We start from the raw sequence: 13,552 nt of genomic DNA, 5'->3' as shown, positions 1-13,552 counted from the left end.
TTATCTGTAAAGATTTTAATTTCTCCATCGAACCTGAATGAGATCCTTGCTGGGTAGAGTAGTCTTGGTTTCATCACTTTAAATATGTCCTGCCACTCCCTTCTGGCTTGCAGAATTTCTGCTGAAAGACCAGCTGTTAACCTGATGGGGATTCCCTTGTATGTTATCTGTTGCTTTTCCCTTGTTTCTTTTAATATTTTTTCTTTAATTTTTGATAGTTTGATTAATATGTGTCTCAGTGTGTTTCTCTTTGAGGTTATCCTTTATGGTACTCTCTGTGCTTCCTGGACTTGACTGACTATTTCCCTTCCCATATTAGGGAAGTTTTAGACTATAATCTCTTCAAATATTTTCTCAGACCCTTTCTTTTTCTCTTCTTCTGGAACCCCTATAATTTGAATGTTGGTGCATTTAATGTTGTCCCAGAGGTCTCTGAGACTGTCCTCAATTCTTTTCATTCTTTTTTCTTTATTTTGCTTCCTGGCAGTCTTTTCCACCATTTTATCTTCCAGCTCACTTATCTGTTCTTCTGCCTCAGTTATTCTGCTATTGATTCCTTCTAGAGTATTTTTAATTTCAGTAATTGTGTTGTTCATCACTGTTTGTTTGCTTTTTAGTTTTTGTAGATCCTTGTTAAATGTTTCTTGTATTTTCTCCATCCTGTTTCCAAGATTTTGGATCATCTTACTATCATTACTCTGAATTCTTTTTCAGGTAGATTGCCTATTTCATCTTCATTTATTTGGTCTTGCAGATTTTTACCTTGCTCCTTTGTCTGTCTGTAACGTGTTTTTTTTCTTTTCTTTTCTTTCTTTCTTTTTTTTTTTGTTTTTGATGGGTGGTGCTGTATTCCTGTCTTACTGGTTATTTGGCCTGAGATGTCCAGCACTGGAGTCTGCAGGCAGTTGGATAGAGCTGGGTCTTGGTGCTGAGATGAGGACCTCTGGGAGGCCTCACTCCAATTGATATTCCCTGGGGTCTAAGGTTCTCTGTTAGTCCAGCGGTTTGGACTCAGAGCTCCCACCACAGGAGGTCGTTGTCCGACCTCTGGTCTGGGAACCAAGATCCTGCAAGCTTTGTGGCACAGTAAAAAAAAAAAAAAAAAAAAGGGAAGAAAGAAAGAAAAAAAGGAGCAGTACAATATCAAAGAATAGAAAACAAAATAAAATTAGAAAGATAAAAAATATATTAGGAAAAATAAAACTATAATTGAAACAATTGCAACAAGGTAAAATAAAACCACACCAGAAAAAAGAAAAGAAAGGGGGGGCAGTGACAAGCCAAAAGGAGAGATCACTAACAAAGTATAAAGAATAAGATAAAATTAGAAAAATAAAAGATGTGTTAGGAAAAATAAAAAGATAAAAGGGTCAACAACAATGAATCACCAAGGTAAAACAGAACCCCAATCTGAAAGAGGAAAAAAGAAAAGAATAGAAAAAAACAACCTTGGCTATGGGGGCAGATCTTAGGCAGGGTGGAACTTAGGCAGGGGAGGAGTTTAGGGTGGGGTGGAACCTAGTCAGGAGGGGTGGTTACGTTCAAGCGTGGGGCGTAGCCTCTGCTTAGGACCTGCAGGAAAGGGTAGCTGCAGCACGTGGAAAGGAAGGCCTCTGGAGTGTGGCATTCTGGAGTTTGGAGGTAGGGCCCTGGATAGGGGTGTAGAGGTGAGGCTTTGGCTCTGCACTGCAGGAGGGAGGCTCCAAGGGCAGAGGATTAGGCCCAGGAGCCCAATAGTCTCCCAGGTGCCTAAGTGGACAGGGAAAGCACTGGTCGCATTCCCTTCCATTCCTTCATGCTCCTCCCACACCATCTCCCCCAGGGTCTCCCCAATCACTGCTGGACCCCTAATCGTGGGTGGGTCCCGCTGGGTGTAGGATGAGTGGCAGTTTTTAAAATAATGTTTGTATACATTATCTGCTAATTTATGATATTTCATTTGCAAATAAGTTCTCCCTTACCAGAGATTTGAAGTAGTTAGGAAACATGAGTCAAATGGAGTCTAAGAGTATTTTTCAATAATTGGATCCTTAGCAAGAAAAAGAATAGTCTTCTGATTCCAGCATCTATGCCATGTAGGCATGTGGAGAGTCTACTCAAAACCTGCTTTTTCAGCTGTGTCTGGTTGTGCACTTCCAAGTGTGGCAAAAAATGCTTATTTGAATCTAACACAGTTTTTAATTTCCCTACAGACACCATTATTCTTTCTTACAACCTTAATTCATCTATCCATATCAAAGTACCAATGATAAGGAGTGGAATTACATGGTGGACAGACAAGTATGTCAAGTTTCAGAATCCAAGTTTCCAAAATCTTTCTAGTGCATTTGCAGGTAAGATCCATACATTAGCTCAATATTCTCCTCTCTTTATAGAAACTTTGGTTTTGATGTGTGGGGGCATGTTTATGATTCTGCCTTGTTTACTTCTTTGCTGACTACCTTTTGGTTATACTATTTCCTACCTGTGGGCACCTCCATCACATACCTGTCAGAAACATGAAATGATTGGTACCCCAGTTCCTTCTAGTTTACCATTAGGAAAAGGCAATGTTTTAAGAAACTTGTTCCTTCATCTATAATTATGTGATCATTAATTTACTGTTCAAGCTAGTGCACTTTTGAGAGTGAAAAGTGTCCTTAGAATAACTAAAGTTATATATTAATTTGAAAGTTTTATTTATTGATCAATAAATTGACATTACCATATTGATGGGCATATAAAAGAATTCTATTACAAACTATTTAAAAAATCCAATTATTTCAAAAATTAAAATAATATATCTGTGTACATTAAACCAACTTAAAAATACTTTAAATATTATCTAAATGGTAAAAGATAACATAAACAGAATAATTATTCTGGAAACAGAGTCACACACTTTAATCAGTTTCTTGGCCATATCTGTCTTCAATTCATGTGCCTGTATTTTTCTAATGAAAAATTTGGGTTATTGTATTTTTAAAAATATTTTGTTAAAATATTTTTAATTTTTTCACAAAATCGTCTGCACTCTTTTTTTGAAACGCATTTTGTGGTTAATCAGTTTCAGATTGTTGCACCTTTAATTGATTCTTCTCTTTTGACCATAACTTTTTTTTAACTGAGAAAATATCTAGGACTTCCCTGGTGGTGCAGTGGTTAAGAATCCACCTGCCAGTGCAAGGGACACAGGTTCTATCCCTGGTCCAGGAGGATCCCACGTGCTACAGAGCAGCTAGGCCCGTGTGCCACAACTACTGAGCCTGTGCTCTAGAGCCCACAAGCCACAACTACTGAGCCCATGTGCTGCAACTGCTGAGGCCCACACATCTGGAGCCCTAATATTTTTTATAGGCAAAGTCTTTTTTTGACTTCACAATTTTTCTATAATTTTTTTGAATGTTTTGCTGAATTTAGATGCTATGAAATCTTAGATTTCCTGGATATCATTTAATTCTCATCGAGAAGAAAATTTTATCCAATTAAAATAGGAGCTCCATCTAAATAGTTTTCACGTAAATTAAGATATTTCAAAGTACAATTATAGAATTTAAAAATTAAATCATGTACAAGGTTTTATTATATAAACTCTCATTATATAATATGTTCAATTGTTCCTTTGCTTTTATAGGGGTAAATTTCAATATCTTCTAGTTTGCAAACTGGATTTTCAATAATTACAATTAACTATATCCTCAAAAACTAAGGTTTGTGGCATTCCATGTGTAGAATACTTTGTCTAAAACTTTACAACTATTTTGAATAAAATTCCACAAAAACTTAGAGGGCTTATTTATCAAGAAAAAGTTCAGGATCATTGTAGGACATATCATTTGATAGAGAAAACAGTTATTTAAAGGCTCAAACATTTCTAAAATTTTGGTTGATGATTTGTAGCAAAGACAGAACACATGTATTCTCATGCTGAAGCATTTCTTTAACATCTTTGTCATTGTAAAAATTTTGCAGTTCATTTCCTCTGTGAATATATGAAAATATTTAAATTTGCACAGCTACAGCTCTTTTTTTGATTAACAAAATATTGTAGCTTGTTTGGGTACAGTTGTTAATTATATATGTTTCACAACCAACTTTAAGCCCATTTCTCCATAAATTTCTCAATTTACTAAGAAAATTATCTTTACTCTGATGTTGTGCTCCACCAAATTTGCATTTATGTTATCACTATAAAACCAAAATATTTACACTTGATTGTTGAATTTTTTAACTGAATTTATAGTAATATTTATAATCATGTCAGTTTTATCTTCCTATATTGAATATTGAAAAGCTTTGCCTTGATTCCATGAAGAATCAAATAAAAAAAAATCAAACCAATGTATTCAGATGGATGAATACATCTGAAGACATTGATTTAAAACTGCTTTCATTTAACTGTTTGCGAGGTTCTTTTTGTGCTCATAGACCAAAACATTAAAGTTTTCCTTTGATTATAAAAAAAATATATAGTAAAAAAGTGAAACTAGAAGGAAACTCATTTGATCTAAATGAAAAATCATGCTCACATAATGGTATAGAAGTGGACTTTCTGTAGCTCCTTGAGGTAAAGCACTGTCTTTGAATACACTCTTTTTTTTTCCACATCTTTATTGGAGTGTAATTGCTTTTAGAAATAAGTGCAAACTTTTGAAGTAGATTCTGATGTTCTTCAGCAATTTATGTCTTTTGATTTTTCCCATGGTCATTGACATCATGACGGTTCCCGTGGTGGGGGGTATATGTCAACCAACATTGCAAGTATCACATTCATCAACTTTCTTAAAAAAAACTGTGCTTAATTTTTCATTAAACATGTATGTTCCTTGTTTTAGCTCTTCACAGCCAAAAGGATTTACTAGCAAATAAAAAACTGATACCAAACAATAAGGTAGTTATATTTTTACACCATATAATAAATAACACTTGTAAGAGAGTTCAAACTGCTCTCAGCAAAACTGCTCAGCATCTATTTTTCACACTACATCTTGTGCCTATAACATAATCTGTAATATCCAACATTTCTCACCAACCCCACTGACTTGCAGCCTGGCAGCTCCACACGTCTCACAGGCCAAAACAGAGGCTGTGGCCTAACGGGCTGTACTGTCAAACTGTGGCAGGGGTCACAGGGATATGTTATGTTTTGCTATGAAGAGCCACTGGTTATCTTTCATTAATTAAAGTAAGCACTCTGTTCACTGTTCATGGGTATCTCTCACTACTAGCTAAGACCATGGCTGAAAGGATAAAATTATATGTACATTATTTGGTTGGGGTAAGTGCTAAATCAGATGCGATAATGGACAACAGACATAAACTGGGACTGTCTTAGGCAAACTGGCATGTATGGTTACTGTATCTGTAATTAAATTCCCAGTTTTTGAAAGGAACTTGGCAATATGCTATTGTTTTGTCTTACCATAACCACAAGCATATAACACAAAGCATCCTTGGCTTTCTCTTATTTCCTACTCCTACTCTTTCTTACTTCTATTGTAAGAGTTACCATGTTTTATTATAATTATCTATTTGAATACTTGTCAACCCCACTTTAGTATGTGAACTCCTTGAGGAAAGGGATTAGATCTCATGCTATATCCCTGGTGCTTGATATAAGTGAGCAATCAAGAAATACATATTGTTGAGTGAATGGATGAATACCAAGGACCCAGCTGAACTTGGAAAATGAGAGAAGTTGATGCCTCTTACACCATGCTTCTCATATTCTCTGGAGACATAGGATAGGGTAGGATTAGGGGTTGATATGGAAAGGCATGCTTGAACCTGCCTTTTTCACTCCCTGGGTGACTTGGATATCACTGGCCTATAGGACACATTAACTTGAGCATGAGCTCTGGCTGAAGTAGAGAGAGGGTGAGGTCCACATGCAGGTACCAAAGGCAATTTTGATTTCGATCAATATTCTTCTAGCAATAACGATCGAATTCTTGGGAAGGGCCAACATTGCCACAGTTTTTGGAGAGAAAGTTTCTCCAGCAAAGGTTTATTTCCAGAGGAAGTATAAGTATACCAACATACTTCAGATTAATCCATCCAAACTTAGCACATGCTTTTATAAGCACTACAGCCCATGCTTAGAAAATAAGACTGGGTTTCTTTTAGGAGAAAATAGTCAGTGGTCAGAGGTGAGAAAAAATGGTTTCCTACAAATAGTAGAACCAGTTTTATGGAAGTAAAAAGTTCACTGGACAACTTCCTCTTGTTGACTATTTTAAAATTCAAAATGCTGTTTATTATCAGCTTCTGTCAGCTTTCATTGGAATCTCTCATCCCTTTATCAAGAATTGATTGAACACCTACCATGTACCAGGCACTGGACTAAATGCCAGTGAAAAAACGATGAGGAAGACACTGAACTCAGGAGTCTGCTGTTGAGTGGGAGAGACAGGCAGGCCCAGGGCAGTAAAGTGGGAAGTATGAGGATGAGAGTAAACTCAACAGACTTCACCCGGTGCTCCCAGCATTCCTACAGCACAGCACCCAGACCTACCACGCTTCCTGGCTTTAGAACAGGTTTGCAGCACCTCTGTTCTCCACCTTCTCCCTTCTACAAGTTCTTCTTCCTTGCTTCCAACTTCGAGCTCTTAGGTACAGGTCTGCAGGGAGTATCCATGCAACACGATCTTCATGCACTTCCATAATCATTTCCTTAGAATATAGTCCTAGAAGGAGAATTTCTGGGCCAAAATGGATGCAAAATATATTCAATCTTTTTTAGAAAATGTTTATTTATTTATTTATTTTGGCTGCACCGGATCTTAGTTGTGGCACGCAGGATCTTCGTTGTGGCATGAGGGCTCTTCATTGCAGCATGCGGACTCCTTAGTTGAGGCATGTGAACTCTTAGTTGTGACGTGCATGAGGGATCTAGTTCCCTGACCAGGGATCAAACCTGGGCCCCCTGCATGGCAGCGTGGAGTCTTACCCACTGGACCACCAGGGAAGTCCTCAATCTTATGCTGCATGTTCCTAGGTTGCCAAAAATGTGGTTAATCCACACATCTATCTGCTCTGTACAAGAGTTCCCATTTCCACTGCTTCATCAATGGTTGTCATTCTTTTTTTCTTTAAATATAAACCTATTTTTAGGTGAAATGGTATCTTGTTTTAATTTGCTTTCTTTACATTACTAATGGTGTTAAAGAAAATAGACATTCCCCATGATGCTATCACTGACTACCACCACTATTATAATTTTGCTGTACCTATTATTTCAATGCTTTATTATACATTTTTTTTTTCGGTATGCAGGTCTCTCACTGCCGTGGCCTCTCCCACTGCGGAGCACAGGCTCCGAACGCGCAGGCTCAGCGGCCATGGCCCACGGGCCCAGCCGCCCCACGGCATGTGGGATCCTCCGGGACCGGGGCACGAACCCGTGTCCCCTGCATCGGCAGGCAGACCCTTAACCACTGTGCCACCAGGGAAGCCCCTATTATACATTTTATATATTTGAATATATAATATACATATGATATAATGCTTTTTTAAACCCTATGACAGTGTCATCAGCATTTCCCCCCACATTTCCTTAGAGTCCTTATAACCATTATTATTATTTTTAAAAATTAATTAATTAATTAATTTTTGGCTGTTTGGGTCTTTGTTGCTGTGCGTGGGCTTTCTCTAAATGTGGTGAGCAGGGTCTACTCTTCACTGTGGTGTGCGGGCTTCTCATTGCGGTGGCTTCTTTTCTGGAGCACGGGCTCTAGGCGCGCGGGCTTCAGTAGTTGTGGCATGCAGGCTCAGCAGTTGTGGCTCGCGGCTCTAGTGCGCAGGCTCAGTAGTTGTGGCGCACGGGCTTAGTTGCTCCGTGGCATGTGGGATCTTCCCGGACCAGGGCTTGAACCTGTGTCCCCTGCATTGGCAGGCAGATTCTTAACCACTGTGCCACCAAGGTAGCCCATAACCATTATTTTTAATGGTTGTATACTCGGGTAGCTTACACACACATACTTTTTAAAAAATTTTGTAATTTTGATTCCTCTTAACTCAAGAATACAGAAGTTATTTCATTCTCTACATTTTAAGAAAAACTAAAGGTGGTAGATGATTTTACTCAACCACATCCGTTGTTAACTTTCCACAGGAACCACAAAGCCTCCGAACTGGCCTAAGCCTGCCTATGAACTAGATGAAGAGGATCCAGGGAACAATGGCTTCATCAATGACGACTTCATTGTGTGGATGAGGACAGCCGCATTTCCCACTTTCAAAAAACTGTACCGCCGACTCCATCGAATAGAGCATTTCACTGAAGGCTTGCCTGCTGGTAGTTATAGTTTCAACATAACCTACAGTATCCTTTTATTCCAATTTTCTTTCTGGGGATGAAGGAAAATCAGTGTCCACCTGGATACTAGTTGTTGAACTATTTCATTCTATACCTTTCTATTCACCAATCGAATCTATATATATGTAAAAGAAATACATATTTATCTTATAGGCAGTACTGTCACTCCATCACCATATAGTTTGTCTCCACTTTATATATAATTAAATTTGTATTGTTGGTTTTTTTAAGCAGTATCAGGTAAGTAGGTATGGATAAGGAGGGAAGGGCTATTTCTGTCCCTGAAGAAAGATTAACACTGGGCCTAGAGATCTAAAACAATGAGGGGAAGCCTGCTGTATAGGATGGGATGACATGGAGGACCCTGGAAATAAAGAGAGAGAGGTTTACTAAGAAGTAAATTTGGAATATGGACTAAAAACAATGAAAACTGAGAGAGATTGTAGAACCTTTTTTTTTAGGCAAAAAGACCAAGGGAGCCCTGGATTCAAGAGCAGGTTCTGTTCATCCAACCCACATGAGCCATGCTACAAGCTCTGCAGTGAGGATGCTGTGTTCTTCCTCTATTAGGTACGAAGCCAGCTAGCAGGAGCCAGTGCTTTGGTTATGGACATACGGTCCATATTAGGAGACATACTTTAATATGAGATTCTGAAATGTTTTCACTTAATTTAAAAATACAAACTTAACTCTTGACTTAAGAACAAAGAGGACTTAACTTCAAAATGACACCAAACACTATCTTTTAAAAATTATATATTTAAACACAATTTATACTAACTCTGGTCTTCAGACTTAGTTTTGAAGTCCCTTTTTGATTCTCCCTGAGGCAGAATTCTCTCAGAGGCAGGTCTTTCCAGGACTTGTACACAGCTTTGAGACGTCAGCCTGATTAGGCATCAGCAACCCCGTAGCCTCTCAGGGCTACCGGCTAGGAGTTTTTCACGGGACCCCCCAGCAGGCTAGAGGATCTGAACACCAAACTGTCTACCTCCTTTGTTTCTTTACCTCTCAAGGAGCTTGACTGAGGGATTCTTGGGTCACTGAATAACAACGTGTGTTTCAGTTCAACGCTCCATCTTTTCTTCTTTTCTGTCCTAGAGCAAAGCGCAAATGTCTCCACTCTGACAGGGAAGTGAGGACGTTCCTTGGGCAGAGATACCCCCACTGATGTGACACCATCTCTACCTCTGAACTTATTGCCTCCTTTTGTTTACTGACCAGGAGTATGGTTTGTCTTCAGCCATTCCTTTAGCATGGTCCCTAATTCTAGTCTATGAAAAGGAAAACCAGAAATCGCTCTGTCTTGTACAGCATTGTATGTACAGATCAAAGAGTAAGCCATAGAATATTACCTTCTGAATAGGATTTCAGCAGCCACTCTCTCCCTCCTAGAAAATTTAAGATTGAAAGTTGCTTGGCAATAGTCTGTCAAGTTGGACCTTCTGTTCCCATCAACTTTTTCTGTGATTGCCCTTACAAGCAAAGCAGTTACGGTAGCAGTCAAGACACAGGAAAAAAGCCCATCATGTACTGCTGCCCTCATAATGCATTACAGTGAGTTTAGGGTTGAGGAGAAGACAGAGTCCATGCTCCAAACAAAGGAGACACTATCTCTCTGCTTGAAACATGCCTTCCTTGGGCATCTTCGTTCACAGTCGTATTTTAATGCTGATAACTCTCAAATCTAAATCTTTAGCAAAAAACTCAGTCCAGAGCTTGAGTCCTTTGCTTGCACCACCTGTGTTGAACCCTAGTGTGAGTATTGTCCGTCCAGCCTCACTGCCTGGCTAATATGCAAGGAGAACTAGGCCTGAGCTGCAGAAAATGCCACCACTTCTAAGGGAGAAAAGACCCGCTGTGTGAGGAAAAGACCCTCGTAATGGAACAGTCAGGCAGCCCGAGTTGAGATGGCGCCCAAGGACCTGGTGACAGTGAGGAATTTTGATGGAAAAAGAGAACTAGCTTTCCTAACAAGTTTGTGTCTTTAAATAGTATGTTGCCAAGTGATTTGAGGCCTTCTAAGAGCTTTGCTGGGAAATGCTGTTGCTATGAGAAGCCTTTATTTGTTTATTAGTTTTGGTTTACGAAAGGCACCAGATGTTTAAAAACCTCAGGCCACATGCATGATCAAAATGACATCATTCAAATGCTAACGATAGCAGAGCCAGTTCAAACACTTTCTCCCCAGCAGTGAGGAATGCTGGCCTTTTCAAAACCCAAATGAATGCACCACCTTTAGTTTTCCCACCAAAAACGTTTTGCCATCTATCTCACTACTTTTTTTGCTCTTCACTCCTCTTGAAGAATTTTCCGAGAGGTAGGAATTCATACCTTAGCCTATGAAGGACTTTAGCCTACGCTGGGTATCCTGACCCTTAAATGCAAATTTAGGTTTGCTGCAAAACCTATCTGTAGTCTTTTCATTTCCTTGGGTTTAGAAATTAACTATATTTGTTCACTAGTGAGTTGTCTATAAGTCATTCAGATCTATCTGTGTCAGAATTTCTTTCATAGATTACAACTATTTAGAGGGAAGACTTGTTTTTACTTAATTTCATTCCAGCAAAATACAACATACTGCTTGGTAAAGATTAGACTATATGAAATTGAATAGTCAACCATTTTTTACCAACAAAACCAGCAGTATTATACGGTTCAGGACTTCCCTGGCAGTCCAGTGGTTAGGCCTCTGTGCTTTCACTGCACGTTCGATCCCTGGTCAGAGAATGAAGATCCCATGTGATGAAGAGAACAGCCAAATATGTGTGTGTGTGTGTGTGTGTGTGTGTGTGTGTGTGTGTGTGTGTGTGTATAGTTCAACCTAATGTATTTAGGATATGTAGTGGTAGAGCTGAGAAATGCTGAGACAGATCCTTAACAGTTTTCCTTTTCTTAGACTTTCCTGTAAACAGGTTCCAAGGAGAAAAAGCAGTTGTTCTTTCCACGCTGACATGGAGTGGAGGCAGTAGCCTTTTCTTAGGTCTCGCCTACATGGTGACAGGAGCTGTGACCTGGTTAGCCTTCTTTTCCATGTTGGCAGTTCACTTGAGGCTGAAAGAAAGGAAAATGTTCTTCCTCCAGCAGTAAAGTCAGACTTTAAAAAGAAGAGCAGAAAACACGGAAATGGACTGTGAAGTAATGGAGCCAAAGATCTCAAAATGACTGGGATATTTCATCAAGGGGAACTGGATTGACTGACCAAGTTCAATCCCAGAAAGATAAATAATGAGAGTTTCAGAGTGAAGAAAAAGAAAAAGAAGAAGAGGAGGAGGAGGAGGAGAAGGCATAATTAGGTATAGTAAAATGTCCTTGGAATGGGGAAGATAAATCATCCTTGAGCTCTAAACCAAGTCTTGGGAATTTATTTGAAGCCCTTGTGCCTGAAAGTAGGTGAGTGCCTAAGGAGGGTGGCATCACCAGACAAGAGTAAGTAAACCCCAAGATTAGGTGAATCCTTTTAACCATCAATCAGGCTCAGACCATGAGTCCTCATTGGCTGGTTGAAATTACAGACTCTCCAACAACAATTTTTGAACACTGAATTGAGCAATCAGGATGCAATCAGGATGATTTTTGAAAATTGATTTATTCAATTTTATATGAGTCAAAATGAAGTTTTCTCTACTAAGAATAAGCCGAGCAAAGGTTATGAGCAAAGGTTATGGCAGTGCTGTGAGCACCCAAAATACATCAATACACCAAAAAAAAAGTCCAGGAATTTCACTAAATTTACCCATGTAGCCAAGAGGGAAGCACTAAAAGTAACTGATTCTCTTGAAAACTGTACTCAGCATTTGAGGGCACAACACAATTCTAAAACTTACATTGGGATGATGTACTCTAGAATGCAGTTGATGACATGGATTTGTGATACTTGAATTATACGTGTCAAGGAAGCTTCTTAGGGTCCATCTTAAAAAGTTTTAATTCCTGCTAAAGGTCACTTTACAGGAGACTGAATGGCATACAGTTGACCCTTGAACAACACAGGGGTTAGTGGCGCTGACCCCCATGCAGTCGAGAATCCGCCTATAACTTTACAGTTGGCCCTTAGTATCTGTGGTTCTACATCCACGGATTCAACCAGCTGTGGATCATGTAGTGCCGTAGTAAGTATTTATTGAAAAAAATCCATGTATAAGTAGACACTTGCAGTTCAAACCCGTGTTGTTCAAGGATCAACTGTACTTGGTAAAGCTGCCAGGGCAAGAGACTCCATAGATCTGTATAACTAGATAACTAGAATATTATACTTTTTAAAACATGTTTATATTATTTTATTTTTTGAGGTGGGGAAAGCTTTAATCTGTGATGACTCTAAGAGCAGAATTTTCATTGTTAAAGAGAAACATAGTACCAATACATAGTTGTCTCTTGAGCAGGCAAGAAAGCATTTCTCTGTTGCAACGTTCTGCATTCACCAAATGGTCAAGTACTTTTCCAAAAAAACCAAAATGGTTTCAAGTACAAACCACTGACCTCAGGTGGCCAGGTGTGGTAGGCTGAATAACGCCCCAGCCCACCTCCACTCAAAGACACCCACATCCTAATCCCTGGAACCTGTGAATGTTACCGTGTATGCCAAAAGAGACTTTGCAGCTGTGATTAAATTAAGGATACTGATATGGATTATCTTTGTGGGCCCAGTGTAATCCTAAGGGTCCTTATAAAAGAGAGGCAGGAGATCAGAAGAATAGGGGGAGATGTGGCAATGGAAGCAAGAGGTTGGAATGATACAAAGAAAGGGCCATGATCCAAAGAATGCAGGCAGCCTCTTCTATAGGCTGAAAAAATCAAGAGACACATCCTCCCCTGAAGCCTCTAGAAGTCCTGCTGACACCTTGATTTGAGAATTGACCTCTAGAACTGTAAGAAAATTAATTTATGTTGTTTTTAGCACAGAGTATGGTAATTTGTTACAGTAGCAATGAAAAACTAATATACTTGGCAATGCTCTAGTCATCTGAACAATTGTGGTTTCTTGAGCTTAGGTGACCTATCCAAGGCAGAGAGCTAGGAAGGAACAGAGCTCACACAGGAACCAACAAACCCTGTGACTTCACATCCTGGGTTCTTGCCCCTTCAGTCCACACTCCTGAGTTATGGTGTTGATTGGAAAAAGGGAAGAATAAATTTGTTACATTTCAATCCTGTTTGTCAGCTTATAAAATGCTGTATTAGGGCTTCCCTGGTGGTGCAGTGGTCGAGAGTCCACCTGCCAATGCAGGGGACACGGGTTCGTGCCCTGGTCCG

At 39.3% G+C, this 13,552-nt stretch overlaps 1 protein-coding gene across 1 annotated transcript in view; it reads left to right on the top strand.

Moving 5' to 3' along the window:
* The window catches only part of LOC131757107 (cell cycle control protein 50C-like), a 32,040-nt gene extending 18,885 nt beyond the window's left edge, over positions 1-13,155 (top strand). Inside the window, exons 7-9 of the mRNA XM_059064304.2 lie at positions 2,193-2,333; positions 8,093-8,302; positions 11,196-13,155. Coding sequence (XP_058920287.2) covers positions 2,193-2,333; positions 8,093-8,302; positions 11,196-11,386 — 542 coding nt within the window. The 3' untranslated portion in view covers positions 11,387-13,155. The remainder of the gene's footprint in view (positions 1-2,192; positions 2,334-8,092; positions 8,303-11,195) is intronic.
* Positions 13,156-13,552: the final 397 nt, after the last annotated feature.

This window comes from Kogia breviceps, chromosome 5, assembly GCF_026419965.1.
Source record: "Kogia breviceps isolate mKogBre1 chromosome 5, mKogBre1 haplotype 1, whole genome shotgun sequence".
Taxonomy (NCBI): Eukaryota; Metazoa; Chordata; class Mammalia; order Artiodactyla; family Physeteridae; genus Kogia; species Kogia breviceps.
The sequence above is the reverse complement of the archived record's forward strand: the minus strand, read 5'-3'. Positions and strand labels throughout refer to the sequence as shown.